The 19,306-nt window shown below is 36.9% G+C and overlaps 1 protein-coding gene across 1 annotated transcript; it reads left to right on the top strand.

Annotated features, from left to right (window-relative positions):
• Positions 1 to 3,079: 3,079 nt before the first annotated feature.
• Positions 3,080 to 18,774, top strand: LOC117316665 (alpha-methylacyl-CoA racemase-like). Its single transcript, XM_033871369.1, has 7 exons — positions 3,080 to 3,179; positions 4,692 to 4,799; positions 5,005 to 5,143; positions 5,408 to 5,551; positions 15,507 to 15,689; positions 15,937 to 16,101; positions 17,654 to 18,774. The coding sequence occupies exons 1-7, from the start codon at positions 3,150 to 3,152 to the stop codon at positions 18,049 to 18,051; spliced, it is 1,167 nt and encodes a 388-aa protein (XP_033727260.1). The 5' UTR covers positions 3,080 to 3,149; the 3' UTR covers positions 18,052 to 18,774.
• Positions 18,775 to 19,306: the final 532 nt, after the last annotated feature.

Raw genomic sequence — 19,306 nt, 5'->3', positions numbered from 1 at the left:
GCATCATATCCCGAGTAAATAGATTTCTCATTACAACTTCAATATAATAGAGAACACAACTGCTAAACACACAGTCAAAACGTTCCATTACTCAACATTTCTTTGTGAAACACACAACTATATGATGTGGGTAGCGGAGATAAATCCACAAGCTGGAGGCAAGCACTTCTAGGGTTAAAATCCATTTCCGAACAAAGTTTCCGAATATATGCCGTTCCTTTGTAAATTAAGAGTAACGGACTTAAAACACACAGTTTTCGTGCTCTCGATAGCACTACAGGATTTGACGAGTTGTATGAATCCAATCGTACCAAACTCCATCGAACGAAAGACATCACAGTTTTTCGTAGAATTCAAACATCCATAGTGTTAGTTACAGTTTATCACAACCACATTTTAAAACCATCCCACCGCTGCCACCAATTGTAACGTCCGCTCTCCATGAACACGGGACGTGAAAGTTCTTTTTGGGATGGTTGTGGTGTGATAAACATAATTCAACACTGGATATAAAGTTTACTTATATTTATTAATCCACAGGAAAATCCCGAAGGTACAATACAATCCAATGAAGTTTCATCCATCTTCCACACTATCGCCGGCGCATTCACACTTAACAGTTCACACACATTTAAACAAAACTAAGTCCTAACATCCTAAATATGTACATCCAAACGGCACTAAGTCCGTTTAGACTGAAAGCTGGAGAAACGCGCAAGTCCTTTTATATCCCCTAAGGGTTAATTAATATGTATGAATTGAGGATGTGGTCAATTGACCAATCCTGACCTTTAACCCGAAATATGGGCGTATCTAAACCCCTATCTCGTCATTTCCAAATATAGCCCTAGGCACTGACCACTGGTCCCACAGACCGTGTGCTACCTAATAACGACTGACTTTCAGGTTCTACCGTTTGGTTATATTTTACCTTGATATAGAATGAAGGGTGTAAACCTAAAACGGGTTAATTAACTACTGATCTAAGGGAAGCAACTCGAATAGATTTGGCTGACTATAGCGTATAGCTTTAACTACTCTAGGTAACTTTGAACACATAATATATAAAACTTGTCTATTTCCTAGTTCACTACAGTGATAACAATAGGCTCGTTTATACTTAACATCATCACTCGGGGCAATTTCCTCTGGTTGATTTATACTCACGTGATCACCACTTAGTGTATTTTCTTCTGACTGTTTAATACTCACGTCTTTGGATATATCTTCCTTCTCTTCCATTATATTTGATAATCTCCTATTTGTTAAAGATAATCTAGACCTAGGTTTGGGCTTTTTAGGAGTGCCGATGTCTGAAATATCATGGAGGGGAGAGATTTGATTAGATTTCACTGGAGAAACTATTGTTGTGCTTGGCGTTGAACATAGTACAGAATCACCTAACTTAGTTAACTTACTGCCTGGCGCGGGAACTATATCAGTTTCATCTCTATCACAAGGTCGTGGTCGTTTCCTACCTGCTTTCTTGTCTACACGTTTCCTGGAATTACGTTTAAGTTGGGCCATATGAAGTTTTCTCTTACCTACTGAATCATCTATTCCTATACTTAACTTAGCAGCTATAATGTGATAATAAGTAAATGTATCTATAGACGGACACTGACAATTCTCTTTGGGATGTAACTGAACTGCATACTTATCTCCCTGCGAACCTTCAACTAAAAATGTCTTGGCAGATGGAACATGAGTTACCTTGTTATCCCTTAATGCGGCTACTGCTAACGACTTTTGGGAATTATACTTACCTGCTTGCGGAATATTAGAGTCTGTTGCGGCGTTAACATTGTCATCACTTACCTCTTCGTCGGTTATCTCGTCGTGTACATCTGGCTCTATATCATTGATCTTACTCTGAATTAAATCTAATATACCATCGGAAAAAAATAATCACATTAAACTTTGTATTCATCATTCTACTTTGAATATTGTTTTTCTTTTGATGATTTTTGTAATTTAGTATTTGAGTTAATAACTTTAAATGTACGATAAATATACATATTTTATTTTTTGTCTTAACAATAACACTCAATTTGAATAAAGTTTAATCTCAAGCCATTTTTATGTTTTAATCACAATCAATTTTCACATATATAGCTCGGCACTACACTAAAGGCCCGGTTTTACTAATGTACAGTCACAAAGCTCGGGATCGGTAGAGTTACCTGCCCTTAGCACGGGCTCGGTGAAAGCTCGGTAAATACGGCGAGTTCGTTGATCGTCGGCGCGGTTAAAAAATGTCAAAATTTGACACCAAGTCACAATAAATAGATGTTGAAATTTATATGTTTGAAACCAGCTATGTTTACTTGATGTTTGTATCTAGTTATATATCTAAATAAAAGCATGTATCAGAAATAATTAGCAAAAAACATGAATAGTCACGCTTGATTGCGGGCTACACAAATTCTCCCCCTGGAAAATGAAAAATGTGTATTTTGGACGTTAAAATACATTTCATGAAAATCCACTTACACTGATTGATTTAAAACATGAAATCAAATCTTGGTAGAAAAAATCACTTTAATCCATTCAGTAATGAAGGAGAAAAACGAAAATATCCAAAGCTCGGGCTCGGGTCAAAAGCACGGGCTCGGCTCGGGATACACAAATTCTCCACCACCGTATTTTTGGCTCGGGACAGAAAGACAAAAGTGGCTCGCCAAGGCTCGCCACTTTTGTCTTTCTTTACCCTCGCCAAAATACAGCTTATATTTTAAGACACTGACCATGTATTCTCTATGTACCTATACATATCAAGTAACGAGAGCTATCTGATTATATAGATTGTATGGCAGACGGTTTTATCGCTTCATCTGATAGGTTTGTCCATTTAACCCCCCGTTACTCCCGGCTTGACTTTTTACTCAAATACACTCAAATACACATAAAATATACTCAAATACACAAAAATATACTCAAATAGGCTACAAATGTATTTCACACACATAACCTCATTTTGTGCGTAACATGGTCGTTAATAAGCGATCAGGCTACGATTGCCATTTACTCCAGGCTTGTTTTGATCCGATTCTAAATATTATAGCACTCTAGCTAGTCTACCTCGTTTTCAAAACGAAACCTGACCTCTTGCTAGTCAAATAAGCCAAGGGGTGAAGGGCGGTAGATGCATGAGCTCGGAGTCTAGGAGCGAAGCACAGGTAGGGAGGTTGGGGCAAAGCTGAAAGGAAATTAGGACAACTTGGAAATTGTTTCCTTCGATTTAAATTTTAAGCATATCTATGACACATTACATTGTAACGCCAGTTTAAATGATCAGTTAGCCCGAGATTCCTCTGGCCCTGACACCATTAGAACGAATATTCATACCCTGCCAACACTGCTCTCTGACGACGGCCATCTGTCAGAAATTGTCCGTCCGTCGTTCAGAGCTACGTTATCGCAGCTACGTTTCTCCATGCTACATATGTTTATAAACAGTCCTACTTGAAAATACTAATGCTTCCTCCAGCACCTAAAGTGGGGTTTTACAACAAGGGGTCAATTTGCGTCTTTTTCTCAAGTGATTTTGTTAGCACAAGTGTGAGTGTTTGCATTGGCATGCTTGGGTGTATGGTGGAGGACAGCAATCGAGTGTAATTGAGATTCCTTATCCCCTCCTTACTATTATCAGTCCCCTACCGGGGAGACTATAGGTGTTGCGTCCGTCCGTCCGTCTGGTTAAAGTTTTGGTTAAAGTTTTATAATGGCACACCATTCACTTAATAATGGTATTAGGATGCTGATTCTTTGCATAGAGGTTCTTTGGGTGTAAGGCATTACTTTCGTACAGTTAAAAATTATTTTCATTTTTTGAATTTTTTTCCATATAATGGACTTAACCGTTTTCTCTGTATTCTTGAGGTTAAAGTTTAGTAATGGCTCTCCATTCACTTAATAATGGTATTACTAGTATGCTGTGCTATATATGCAGAATCATGTTTTTATTTCAATCCAAGGCTGTTATTACACATTTCACTTTAAATTCACTTTAAATTCTTTTACTCTGTACAGTAGACATACCAAAAGAATACTTGAATATCTTTTAGGGGCAGGAAACATTGTTTATTCAACCCAATAGAGTTGAATTTACACATTGTTTGGAAAGAACTTATTTTCATAAAAATTAAAATGATCATGTTTCAGTTTTGGCTAAACATTTTTACTCAAATTTGGCTGAAGTTTTAACTTGAGGGCACTGGTAGGGGACATGTATTGGTTTAGCAATACTCACAGAATACTTGTTAAAACAGCAATACTTTCAAAGAATCTTCACTGAAATAAGTCTTGGAAAGATCAGGATATAAGGATTAATGTACTAATGTTTTTCTCTTGGGGTCATGAGCCCCCCCAACCCAAAACTTTGGTTTTCTGTTCAAACTATTATAGAAAATTAAACATAGCAATAAAACTAATGATATTTACGTACGTTGCTTGAAATAAAACTGAAATGCATTGATTTTTGGCTACACAGAGGCATTTCCCTATGAACCAGTAAATAGAATTGATTTGAAAACTGCTCAATAAAATCTAGTCACATTTTAATTGTTGGTCAGAAGGTTTAATATCTTAATAACTGATTCTGCTCTAACATTATTTCTCTACAGACACCTGGTCTATTATTAATGACTCCATTAAATGTGATGAGTGATCAATATGTTTCAACTTTACAGATGGCGTTGAAGGGTGTTCGAGTTGTTGAGTTGGCGGGGCTCGCCCCTGCTCCGTTCTGTGCTATGATATTAGCTGACTTTGGTGCCAAGGTGGTACGTGTTGACAGAGTAAGTGTTGGAAAAAAAAGGAAAGAAACGAAAAACAACAAAAACAAACTAAAAATGCCTGATTTAAGACCTCTAGGATTTTGTACAAGGTTATTGATGATATATTTTATATATTATTTATAGCTAGTTTTAAAATCCAAGTTTCAACCTTTTTACTATTTTTCATGTCTTTGTTGCAATAACTGCTACGATAACCACAATATAGGTGAAGTCAACCATGGGAACAGATCGACTAGGACGAGGAAAACAGTCGGTAGCTGTGGACCTGAAGAAGAAGGATGGGGTGGAGATAGTGAGGAGGATGTGTTCCAAAGCAGATGTCGTTATAGAACCATTCAGGACAGGTATTTCTATTGTTATCGGTCAAAAATATGTAATTAATCTATCAGACTGGCATGCTGAAAATTTGGGTGGGTAGAATATTTTCATATTGACAACTCCTCATCACTCTGTCATATTTACAGATAGATCTGATAAATCTCAAAGGTGATTGGAATGGTTGTAATTTATCAGTATAAATTATATAATGGCATTGGATGTGGAACAGTCTGACCATAGTAAATGAATGATGATTGAACTCATCTGATAAAAAAATTATTTTATTATAGGTGTCATGGAGAAGCTTGGTCTGGGGCCAGACAGACTTTTGTCAGAAAACCCTCGTCTTGTGTATGCCAGATTGACCGGCTTCGGTCAGCAGGGACCATGGTCAGCAAAAGCTGGGCACGATATCAACTACATATCTTTGGCAGGTATTCACCTTTTAAATGTGACAGGTTCAGACTATACACTATCTAAATGTGACAGAGTCAGACTGTACACTATCTAAATGTGACAGGTTCAGACTGTACACTATCTAAATGTGACAGGGTCAGACTGTACACTATCTAAATGTGACAGGGTCAGACTGTACACTATCTAAATGTGACAGGTTCAGACTGTACACTATCTAAATGTGACAGGTTCAGACTATACACTATCTAATGTGACAGGTTCAGACTATACACTATATAAATGTGACAGGTTCAGACTGTACACTATCTAAATGTGACAGGGTCAGACTATACACTATCTAAATGTGACAGGGTCAGACTGTACACTATCTAAATGTGACAGGTTCAGACTGTACACTATCTAAATGTGACAGGGTCAGACTGTTAACTATCTAAATGTGACAGGGTCAGACTGTACACTATCTAAATGTGACAGGGTCAGACTGTACACTATCTAAATGTGACTGTCAGACTGTACACTATCTAAATGTGACGGGGTCAGACTATACACTATCTAAATGTGACCGGGTCAGACTGTACACTGTCTAAATGTGACAGGGTCAGACTGTACACTATCTAAATGTGACAGGGTCAGACTGTACACTATATAAATGTGACAGGGTCAGACTGTACACTATCTAAATGTGACAGTGTCAGACTATACACTATCTAAATGTGACAGGGTCAGACTATACACTATCTAAATGTGACTGTCAGACTGTACACTATCTAAATGTGACAGGGTCAGACTATACACTATCTAAATGTGACAGGGTCAGACTGTACACTATCTAAATGTGACAGGGTCAGACTGTACACTATCTTAATGTGACAGGGTCAGACTGTACACTATCTAATGTGACAGGGTCAGACTGTACACTATCTAAATGTGACAGGGTCAGACTGTACACTATCTAAATGTGACAGGGTCAGACTGTACACTATCTAAATGTGACAGTGTCAGACTGTACACTATCTAAATGTGACAGGGTCAGACAATACACTATCTAAATGTGACAGTGTCAGACAATACACTATAGATCTAATGTGACAGGGTCAGACTATACACTATCTAAATGTGACAGGGTCACACTGTACACTGTCTAAATTTGACAGGTTCAGACTGTACACTATCTAAATGTGACAGGGTCAGACTATACACTATCTAAATGTGACAGGGTCAGACTGTCCACTATCTAAATGTGACAGGGTCAGACTGTACACTATCTAAATGTGACAGGGTCAGACTGTACACTATCTAATGTGACAGGGTCAGACTGTACACTATCTAAATGTGACAGTGTCAGACTGTACACTATCTAAATGTGACAGGGTCAGACTGTACACTATCTAAATGTGACAGTGTCAGACTGTACACTATCTAAATGTGACAGGGTCAGACAATACACTATCTAAATGTGACAGTGTCAGACTATACACTATCTAATGTGACAGGGTCAGACTACACTATCTAAATTTGACAGGTTCAGACTGTACACTATCTAAATGTGACAGGGTCAGACAATACACTATCTAAATGTGACAGTGTCAGACTATACACTATCTAATGTGACAGGGTCAGACTACACTATCTAAATTTGACAGGTTCAGACTGTACACTATCTAAATGTGACAAGGTCAGACTGTACACTATCTAAATGTGACAGGGTCAGACTGTACACTATCTAAATGTGACAGGGTCAGACTGTACACTATCTAAATGTGACAGGTTCAGACTGTACACTATCTAAATGTGACAGGTTCAGACTATACACTATCTAATGTGACAGGTTCAGACTATACACTATATAAATGTGACAGGTTACCTATCTAATGTGACAGGGTCAGACTGTACACTATCTAAATGTGACAGGGTCAGACTATACACTATCTAAATGTGACAGGGTCAGACTGTACACTATCTAAATGTGACAGGTTCAGACTGTACACTATCTAAATGTGACAGGGTCAGGACTGTTAACTATCTAAATGTGACAGGGTCAGACTGTACACTATCTAAATGTGACAGGGTCAGACTGTACACTATCTAAATGTGACTGTCAGACTGTACACTATCTAAATGTGACAGGGTCAGACTATACACTATCTAAATGTGACAGGGTCAGACTGTACACTTGTCTAAATGTGACAGGGTCAGACTGTACACTATCTAAATGTGACAGGGTCAGACTGTACACTTATCTAAATGTGACAGTGTCAGACTATACACTATCTAAATGTGACAGGGTCAGACTATACACTATCTAAATGTGACTGTCAGACTGTACACTATCTAAATGTGACAGGGTCAGACTATACACTATCTAAATGTGACAGGGTCAGACTGTACACTATCTAAATGTGACAGGGTCAGACTGTACACTATCTTAATGTGACAGGGTCAGACTGTACACTATCTAATGTGACAGGGTCAGACTGTACACTATCTAAATGTGACAGGGTCAGACTGTACACTATCTAAATGTGACAGGGTCAGACTGTACACTATCTAAATGTGACAGTGTCAGACTGTACACTATCTAAATGTGACAGGGTCAGACAATACACTATCTAAATGTGACAGTGTCAGACAATACACTATAGATCTAATGTGACAGGGTCAGACTATACACTATCTAAATGTGACAGGGTCACACTGTACACTGTCTAAATTTGACAGGTTCAGACTGTACACTATCTAAATGTGACAGGGTCAGACTATACACTATCTAAATGTGACAGGGTCAGACTGTCCACTATCTAAATGTGACAGGGTCAGACTGTACACTATCTAAATGTGACAGGGTCAGACTGTACACTATCTAATGTGACAGGGTCAGACTGTACACTATCTAAATGTGACAGTGTCAGACTGTACACTATCTAAATGTGACAGGGTCAGACTGTACACTATCTAAATGTGACAGTGTCAGACTGTACACTATCTAAATGTGACAGGGTCAGACAATACACTATCTAAATGTGACAGTGTCAGACTATACACTATCTAATGTGACAGGGTCAGACTACACTATCTAAATTTGACAGGTTCAGACTGTACACTATCTAAATGTGACAGGGTCAGACAATACACTATCTAAATGTGACAGTGTCAGACTATACACTATCTAATGTGACAGGGTCAGACTACACTATCTAAATTTGACAGGTTCAGACTGTACACTATCTAAATGTGACAAGGTCAGACTGTACACTATCTAAATGTGACAGGGTCAGACTGTACACTATCTAAATGTGACAGGGTCAGACTGTACACTATCTAAATGTGACAGGTTCAGACTGTACACTATCTAAATGTGACAGGTTCAGACTATACACTATCTAATGTGACAGGTTCAGACTATACACTATATAAATGTGACAGGTTCAGACTGTACACTATCTAAATGTGACAGGGTCAGACTATACACTATCTAAATGTGACAGGGTCAGACTGTACACTATCTAAATGTGACAGGTTCAGACTGTACACTATCTAAATGTGACAGGGTCAGACTGTTAACTATCTAAATGTGACAGGGTCAGACTGTACACTATCTAAATGTGACAGGGTCAGACTGTACACTATCTAAATGTGACTGTCAGACTGTACACTATCTAAATGTGACGGGGTCAGACTATACACTATCTAAATGTGACAGGGTCAGACTGTACACTGTCTAAATGTGACAGGGTCAGACTGTACACTATCTAAATGTGACAGGGTCAGACTGTACACTTTATAAATGTGACAGGGTCAGACTGTACACTATCTAAATTTGACAGTGTCAGACTATACACTATCTAAATGTGACAGGGTCAGACTATACACTATCTAAATGTGACAGGGTCAGACTGTACACTATCTAAATGTGACAGGGTCAGACTATACACTATCTAAATGTGACAGGGTCAGACTGTACACTATCTAAATGTGACAGGGTCAGACTGTACACTATCTAAATGTGACAGGGTCAGACTGTACACTATCTAATGTGACAGGGTCAGACTGTACACTATCTAAATGTGACAGGGTCAGACTGTACACTATCTAAATGTGACAGGGTCAGACTGTACACTATCTAAATGTGACAGGGTCAGACAATACACTATCTAAATGTGACAGTGTCAGACTATACACTATAGATCTAATGTGACAGGGTCAGACTATACACTATCTAAATTTGACAGGTTCAGACTGTACACTATCTAAATGTGACAGGGTCAGACTGTACACTATCTAAATGTGACAGTGTCAGACTGTACACTATCTAAATGTGACAGGTTCAGACTGTACACTATCTAAATGTGACAGGGTCAGACTGTTAACTATCTAAATGTGACAGGGTCAGACTGTACACTATCTAATGTGACAGGGTCAGACTGTACACTATCTAAATGTGACAGGGTCAGACTGTACACTATCTAAATGTGACAGGGTCAGACTGTACACTATCTAAATGTGACAGGGTCACACTGTACACTATCTAAATGTGACAGGGTCACACTGTACACTATCTAAATGTGACAGGGTCAGACTATACACTATCTAAATGTGACAGGGTCAGACTGTCCACTATCTAAATGTGACAGGGTCAGACTGTACACTATCTAAATGTGACTGTCAGACTGTACACTATCTAAATGTGACAAGGTCAGACTACACACTATCTAAATGTGACAGGGTCAGACTGTACACTATCTAAATGTGACAGGGTCAGACTGTACACTATCTAAATGTGACAGGGTCAGACTGTACACTATCTAAATGTGACATGATCAGACTATACACTATCTAAATGTGACAGGGTCACACTGTACACTATCTAAATGTGACAGGGTCAGACTGTACACTATCTAAATGTGACAGGGTCAGACTGTACACTATCTAAATGTGACAGGGTCAGACTGTACACTATCTAAATGTGACAGGGTCACACTGTACACTATCTAAATGTGACAGGGTCACACTGTACACTATCTAAATGTGACAGGGTCACACTGTACACTATCTAAATGTGACAGGGTCACACTGTACACTATCTAAATGTGACAGGGTCAGACTGTACACTATCTAAATGTGACAGGGTCAGACTGTACACTATCTAAATGTGACAGGGTCAGACTGTCCACTATCTAAATGTGACAGGGTCAGACTGTACACTATCTAAATGTGACTGTCAGACTGTACACTATCTAAATGTGACATGGTCAGACTGTACACTATCTAAATGTGACAGGGTCAGACTGTACATCTAAATGTGACAGGGTCAGACTGTACACTATCTAATGTGACAGGGTCAGACTGTACACTATCTAAATGTGACAGGGTCAGACTATAAACTTATTAAATGTGACAGGTTTAGATATATATTATCCTTGTGTGCTATAATTGGGTATAATGATGCCTATATTAATCGTTTAGGTAGAAACTACATTTTGGCCAAAGATTGCTACTTTGCAGAGGCATACTCCAAGATGGATGTCACTTTATAAACTGAATATTCTATCTACAAATTATGTAATACAAGCTTCCAGGAGAGTTACTTGTAAAGTTAACCTTAAACTGTCTCTAAACTATAGGTAACCTTAAACTTTCTCTAAACTATAAGTTACCTCAAACTTTCTCTAAACTATAGGTAACCTTAAACTTTCTCTAAACTATAGGTAACCTTAAACTTTCTCTAAACTATAGGTAACCTCAAACTTTCTCTAAACTATAGGTAACCTCTAACTTTCTCTAAACTATAGGTAACCTTAAACATTCTCTAAACTATAGGTAACCTTAAACTGTCTCTAAACTATAGGTAACCTTAAACTTTCTCTAAACTATAGGTAACCTCAAACTTTCTCTAAACTATAGGTAACCTTAAACGTTCTCTAAACTATTGGTAACCTCAAACTTTCTCTAAACTATAGGTAACCTTAAACGTTCTCTAAACTATAGGTAACCTTAAACTTTCTCTAAACTATAGGTAACCTTAAACTTTCTCTAAACTATAGGTAACCTTAAACTTTCTCTAAACTATAGGTAACCTTAAACTTTCTCTAAACTATAGGTAACCTTAAACTTTTTCTAAACTATAGGTAACCTTAAACTTTCTCTAAACTATAGGTAACCTTAAACGTTCTCTAAACTATAGGTAACCTCAAACTTTCTCTAAACTATAGGTAACCTCAAACTTTCTCTAAACTATAGGTAACCTTAAACTTTCTCTAAACTATAGGTAACCTTAAACTTTCTCTAAACTATAGGTAACATAAACTTTCTCTAAACTATAGGTAACCTTAAACTTTCTCTAAACTATAGGTAACCTTAAACTTTCTCTAAACTATAGGTAACCTTAAACTTTCTCTAAACTATAGGTAACCTTAAACTTTCTCTAAACTATAGGTAACCTTGAACTTTCTCTAAACTATAGGTAACCTTAAACGTTCTCTAAACTATAGGTAACCTTAAACTTTCTCTAAACTATAGGTAACCTTAAACTTTCTCTAAACTATAGGTAACCTTAAACTTTCTCTAAACTATAGGTAACCTTAAACTTTCTCTAAACTATAGGTAACCTTAAACTTTCTCTAAACTATCACTACTGCATACCCAAGCCCTTAAAACGGCCATTAAAAACCCCATTAAAATTTCCCATCATAAAACCATCAATCATGCTATTAATTTTGTACCTTTAATTGCTATTAATTGAAAAATTTTAATACAAGTTTGATAGTCTTTAAATGTGACAGTTTTCAATTTTAATGATCATCAAAGGGTTGAAACAAATCAATTAGTTCATGGTACTTAATTAATACATTTTAATGGCTATTAACAAAACATTTATAATGATCATTAATTATTTTAATAATGGCTTTTAATTTAACAGTAATGACTATTAAAGGTGCAAAATTAATGGGTCTGAAAAAAAAACAATAAAATTTAAATGCATTTTAAGGATTTTAATGGTTTGACAAAAACATTAATAGTCATTAACTCTTATCACTACTGTCAAATTGCCCATTACAAACCCATTAAAGTTTTCACTAAGTAATTGCCATTACAATGTAATAGGGCCATCAATAATTAGTTTTCAATGTAATGGGCATCAAACCTTATGGTGTAATGGGCATTAAACATTTTGGTGTAATGTAATGGCCATTAGGTTTGGAGCAAAACCATTTTTGTAATGCCCATTAACGGTGTCATTACTTTCTGAAGTGTACTCTGTAATGGCCATTAAAGGTGTACAAAACTAAAAGACCATTACAAGAAAATACACTTTAATGGCCACAATTTTTACAAATATAATGACCATTACTTTTAAAGTACAAAAACTGTTTAAAGATCAACACAATGGTAATGGCCATTACGTTTTTACAAACTAAAGTGTAATGGCCATTATATATATACAGGTATACAAAATTAATGGACCTACATGTGACCATTACATTAGACGCATTCAGAAAATTTAGAAAATGCATTTTACCACTTAATTTCATAAAAGTTCATCATGAACTGCATCATGAACTGTATCACTATGCATGTTTGACAATATCGTTGTACATGTAGTCCTTCCATTAAAAATTGCATTCAAAGTGATCCATCATTTGTTTCAAATTGATAACTGCTTCAAAAATGGATATTCACAGTACACAATCATGTGGACCCAAAATCCTTTTAATATTCTTCAGATACATGTAAGAGTGATTTATGTTCATTATTGCATTAATTCTCAATGTACATATGATGTGTGTTTGTACAATTTGGTTGAATAGGCAATACAATTTAAGAAATGCCAAAGCTGTTTGAATATAATGTACACTATGTAAATTTAGGTCACATGCATGGTGATTGGTTTTAAGCTAATTCTTACCTATAAACAGGTTGACATACTTCCTGAGTTGAATATTTCATTTCCTGGTAGTCTTGTATTAATCATGAACCAGGTATTAAAGATAAATACTTCCCTTCATTTGTAAAATAACATGTTGTTTATATGCGTGAGAAAAGCCTCATGGCTGCCATGTATTGGAACTCTCCTGCTTGAAGTTATTTGGCGGGAAAATTTGGCGGGAAATTTGAAGTTTTTTTTATTGTGAAGGGGTTTAGTAAGCCTGTACAGTTTCCTTATTCTTCTTTAAGCCAACAACAAAATTGTTATATAGACATGGAATTCAACAATAACAATATAATGAAAAATAAGATACTGAAATAATACATTAATTTAAGGTCAACAATTCATGGTAGTATATTAAACATTGTCATATATATTACAATATGATGTGATGATATTTGTAATATTTGTAATGGCCATTACAAGAAAAAAAATGTTACTTATGAGGAATTGCACATCGGAATAACAAATGTAAGGGCATTACATAAAGGTACCATTAAGTAATGGCTATTGCATTATGACCATAATTTGTTATGGTCATTAAATGGAAAATGTAATGGGCATTACATGAAGGTACCAATAAGTAATGGCCATTGCATTGTGATCATAATTTGTTATGGCCATTAAATGGAAAATGTAATGGGCATTACATGAAGTTACCAATAAATAATTGCCATTACATTGTGATCATAATTTGTTGTGGCCATTAAATGGAAAATGTTATGGAAGTACATAATGTACATAAAATCCACAGTTAGTAATGGCCATAACATTATGATGACTCCACTCTAATGGCCATTACAAACAGAATAAAGGCCATTAAGAAAAATACAAAACATGAAGTAATGGCCATTATTTTGTTAATGACCATTACAAAAAAATATTAATAGGAAAGTAATTGAAATTTAGAAAAATAATGCCCATTACATTACTTAACTCCAGGTTTGTCCCAAAAATGGAAACAAGAAAAAATGGCCAATTTTAATGGAATCAGTGTTTTTAATAGTTTTGTAATGGGTTTGTAATAGATTTTTAATGACTTTGCTGGGCAGTAGTGTATAGGTATATATGATTAGGTGAGAATGTATCTTTTATCACCACTTGATACACTAACTACAAGCTACATTTTTAGCTCACCTGAGAGTCTCAAGTAACCTATTCTAATTGACTTTTATCTGTCTTTGTGAGATGTGCATCATGCATTAGTCCGAATTATTCTGAATATCTATCCTCTTTACCCAGTAATATACTGTAATGGGTAGATGAGAGTCAGAATTCCTTCCTTTATGAAATTGCCAAATTTCTCCGATCTGGTCTGTGGGTGCACATCTGAGAATGATTTTTTTACTGTTCAGACTTAGTGAGCTTACTGTATAGATAAGTCAGATAAAGCACATAAAAATATCTGTCTACTTCCTAACCCATTCCAGTAAACATATAATCGAACATTGATATGTAAAACCATCAGATTTCTGTGTAGGATTTCATTGTCATTTTTATAATGCCTGCTGTAAAAATTCACATGGGATATATATATTTCCTTATCCTGCAACTGCGACCGCATTTTTTTGCTGTATACGGCAGTGACGGAAAACAGCTGCATTTTGGAATCTATGCGTCAATTTGACTGATCTACTTCCAAGCGAAACAACATTTAAAAGGCGAACATATTTGGATCATTGTTGATACTGTTTCACTTCAAAATTATTATTTTTGACGACTGTTGCAGGATAAATAGAATACATGGTCAGTGTCTTAAAATATAAGCTGTATTTTTGGCTCGGGCCAGAAAGACAAAAGTGGCTCCCCACTTTCGTCTTTCCTTACGCTCGCCAAAATAAAGCTTATATTTTAAGACACTGACCATGTATTCTTTATATACATGTACATCGACCCTGTCTGTACAGCATAACTCATTCAGGCGTGCACCACCAGGCCAGGAGAATTTGACGTTTTTGCATATACATGAGTTCTGACTCCCACCTGCCTCTAGGTTGTACTATCAATAGGATATATAATTCTTACTCCTCTTTGTTTGTCTTTTTCAGGTATACTCGGACAGTTGGGAAGAAAGGGAGAGCATCCATATCCTCCAGTTAATTTGGTAGCAGATTTCGCTGGAGGTGGCCTGACTTGTGCTTTTGGAATCACCATGGCTTTGTTTGAAAGGTCAATATCTGGCAAGGGTCAAGTGATTGATTCCAATATGGTGGAAGGCTCGGCTTACGTTGGTAAGTTAGAGTTGATGAGTAGTCGAGTTTTGAAATGTATATTGTTAAACACTATTTATTTTCTGCAAAAATCCTATTTCAGAATTTTTCTGTATGTCCCAAAGATAACATTTTTAAAAGCTGTAATTTTCAACTTTCTTATTCTGAATTGACCTCATCTTTGTGTCTATAGTATTTTATATAAATTTCAAGGCTCGTCTGAAATGGACCTGTGAATATTAATGACGATGATTTGGCTATTTCACAGGATCATGGCTATGGAGTTCTAGAGGTATGCCTATCTGGGGAAAGGGAAGAGGAGAAAATGTGTTGGATGGAGGATCCGCCTACTATGACACTTATGAGACAAAGGACGGGAAGTTTGTAGGTGTTGGTTCTCTAGAGCCACAGTTTTTCAATGATTTAGTAAAAGGTTTGTAACTTTGGTTAATACACATTACCTAATCACCATAGCTTTGAACATTTGCTTGTGAATAATCTTAGACTAATGTAGAATATAAATGATATAGAAAAATATAAATATTTATTACATTTTTACCAGTGAAATATAAAAAATTGTTCATTCTATAAAAGTGATATTTTTCACTAGTGAAAAATATCACTTTTGCTGATTTGACCAATCAAATTAATGATTAGAAAATACCAAAATAATTGACCAATCAGAAAGCCCGACATATATCTCTGCACCTGGACAGGGGGAACTACATTTTTTGTTTACAAATTATAGCTGTGGGCCTAGTTAGCATACGGGGTAGGTTTTTCGTTGATAAAATATGTAATAAACAGAATATCTAACAGTGTCTTCAGTAATACCAAATATATTTCACTCGTGTGGCTAATATTTTGATATTTTGCACTCGTGCTGCGCACTCGTGAAAAATATCAAAATATTAGCCCCACTCGTGAAATATATTTGGTATTACTGAAAACACTGTTAGATATATCCTCTATACATGTAGTCGAATCTGTATTAAGCGACCACTCAAGGGAAGTTGAAAAACGGTCTCTTAATGGAGAGTGGTCTCTTTATAATAGAGATGGTATCTTAAATTTAATAAATGTTCATAAGCTTTTTATTCACTTTATAAATTGGCAATAATGATTTATAATATATATGAACAAGGGCCTGTTGGAGGGCCACAACATACGCCCGCCGCAATATTTGACCCTTGGAAGGGGGTAGTTTCACAGATCGTAATGCTTTAAAATGAAGTATTATTGTTGGAAAGTTGGAAGGAGATATTGATACACATAATGGTGTGTAGTCGAAACTGAAGGGCAACTTTAAATGATGAGATGTATATATGTTGCAAATATGGGAAACCTTGGTTTAGACACAACAACACAAAAATTAGTTCACATGTTTATATACAGAATATATACATTAAATGAACCTCTTTGCAAAGAATCAGCCTCCTAATACCATTATTAAGTGAATGGTGAGCAATTACAAAATCATCAAAGGGGAATAACTCCACAAATACGGGGCTAAGGGGCATGATTTTGATATGCGACACTCCAGCTCATCAAGATGTATATTTGTGTCAAGTATGGAGAGCCTGGGTCGAGTAGTATTGGAGTTATGGTCCGGACAAGTAAAATCATCAAAGGGGAATAACTCCACAAATACGGGGGTAAGGGGCATGATTTTGGTATGCGACACTCCGGCTCATCAATATGTATATTTGTGTCAAGTATGGAGAGCCTGGGTCGAGTAGTATTGGAGTTATGGTTCGGACACCATATGTGCCTGCCCGCCAACATGATAACAAGACGTCCCGTCTTCCGTCGGGCGTATAAAAATGAGCCACTTCTTTGAATAAAACAAAACAAATTTTTTTTTTTTTATATAATTATTAGTCAACTGTGCTAATTTTTCATCATTATATATATTTTTTGAAATTCTGTATAAATATAAAGTATATCAATATTGTATATATATGTAAACTTTAACATGTTTACAGGCCTAGGTTTGAGTAATGAAGTATCACAGTTTGACGATCCTGATGAAATGCGACAGCAATTCAAGGCAAAATTCCTGTTGAAGACACGTGATGAGTGGGATGTTGTCTTTGATGGTCTGGATGCTTGCTATAGTCCAGTACTGGACTACAAGGAGGCACCATTGCATCCACACAATGTGTATAACAAGAGTTTCCTGAAGGATAACCAGGGAAGGTATTCACCAGCGCCCGCCCCTAAACTCTCCCGGACTCCAGGGGTGGACAAAGTGTACCCTACTCCGAGGATCGGTGAAAATACATCAGCGGTGTTACATGAGGTTGGCTTCTCACAGAAGGAGATAAGCAGTTTCATCCGGGATGGGGTGGTAGAGGAAAGTAAGGGATCATCCAAATTATAATTATAAACAATTTAGGAGTTTGTGTGTTACATTCCTCTCCACTAGTTATCTGTATGGGATGGGTGGGAGGCATTTGTATTCAGATTTGATGAGCGATGCGGGTAAAAAGACAATGTTTTCTATATATCCTTATACTAAATATGTTTTAATATTTTTTATTTATAAATCCCTCCAACCCATCCTAAATGGATAATTTTGGAACAGCCCTGAGGTTCAACTAAGTGACTGCAGTGAAAGTATACTATCACTATAGAGGCAGTAAACTGGCTAATTCAGGACGTAGGGAGTTCACTGAAATTTTATGATTAAGAATGATGGGAGAATGAGAGAGAGAGAGAGCAAGCAACATGATTATATAAAGTGTATACAGTATATGTAATTATATGTATATAGACCCAATGTATGGCATCAATGAATTACGGTTGCTTTGTGATATGACAAAACAGGAGTATGAATGTTGATTTTTAATAAATTTCAAGTCTGATAAAATCTAAAACTTGCTCATGTTCTTTTCAACATTGAGACGAGGCATACTAATTGTTATATTAAGTAACAACACAATATACTCTCTATTTAATTTCGAATCAATGTACAGTAAGTCAGTGGTTAGCTTGGACAGTTAAATTTCATGAACACAAGTGAATGTGATCAAATTGTAATGAAGTGTATAATGAAGTGTATTTCATTTCATAATTCATAACTTAATAAACACAGGAAATTGTTTGAGGAGTTATTTATTTATGGTTATCTGTCTCACTAACGGGGCCGCGGTGGCCGAGTGGTTGAGGTGTCCCGACACTTTATCACTAGCCCTCCACCTCTGGGCCGCGGTGGCCGAGTGGTTAAGGTGTCCCGACACTTTATCACTAGCCCTCCACCTCTGGGCCGCGGTGGCCGAGTGGTTGAGGTGTCCCGACACTTTATCACTAGCCCTCCACCTCTGGGCCGCGGTGGCCGAGTGGTTGAGGTGCCCCGACACTTTATCACTAGCCCTCCACCTCTGGGCCGCGGTGGCCGAGTGGTTGAGGTGTCCCCGACACTTTATCACTAGCCCTCCACCTCTGGGCCGCGGTGGCCGAGTGGTTGAGGTGTCCCGACACTTTATCACTAGCCCTCCACCTCTGGGCCGCGGTGGCCGAGTGGTTGAGGTGCCCCGACACTTTATCACTAGCCCTCCACCTCGGGGTCGCGGTGGCCGAGTGGTTGAGGTGTCCCGACACTTTATCACTAGCCCTCCACCTAGTTTGTCTACTAT

Source organism: Pecten maximus, chromosome 18, assembly GCF_902652985.1.
Source record: "Pecten maximus chromosome 18, xPecMax1.1, whole genome shotgun sequence".
In the NCBI taxonomy this organism is placed as follows: domain Eukaryota; kingdom Metazoa; phylum Mollusca; class Bivalvia; order Pectinida; family Pectinidae; genus Pecten; species Pecten maximus.
The sequence above is the reverse complement of the archived record's forward strand: the minus strand, read 5'-3'. Positions and strand labels throughout refer to the sequence as shown.

What these genes read in the sequence shown, in the direction of transcription:
- LOC117316665 (XM_033871369.1), top strand. Translation starts at nt 3,150, where the DNA reads ATGAGCTCGGAGTCTAGGAGCGAAGCACAG. An exon ending in AGTCTAGGAGCGAAGCACAG is followed by an intron (nt 3,180 to 4,691) that starts GTAGGGAGGTTG and finishes TCAACTTTACAG; the next exon opens with ATGGCGTTGAAGGGTGTTCG. An exon ending in TATAGAACCATTCAGGACAG is followed by an intron (nt 5,144 to 5,407) that starts GTATTTCTATTG and finishes ATTTTATTATAG; the next exon opens with GTGTCATGGAGAAGCTTGGT.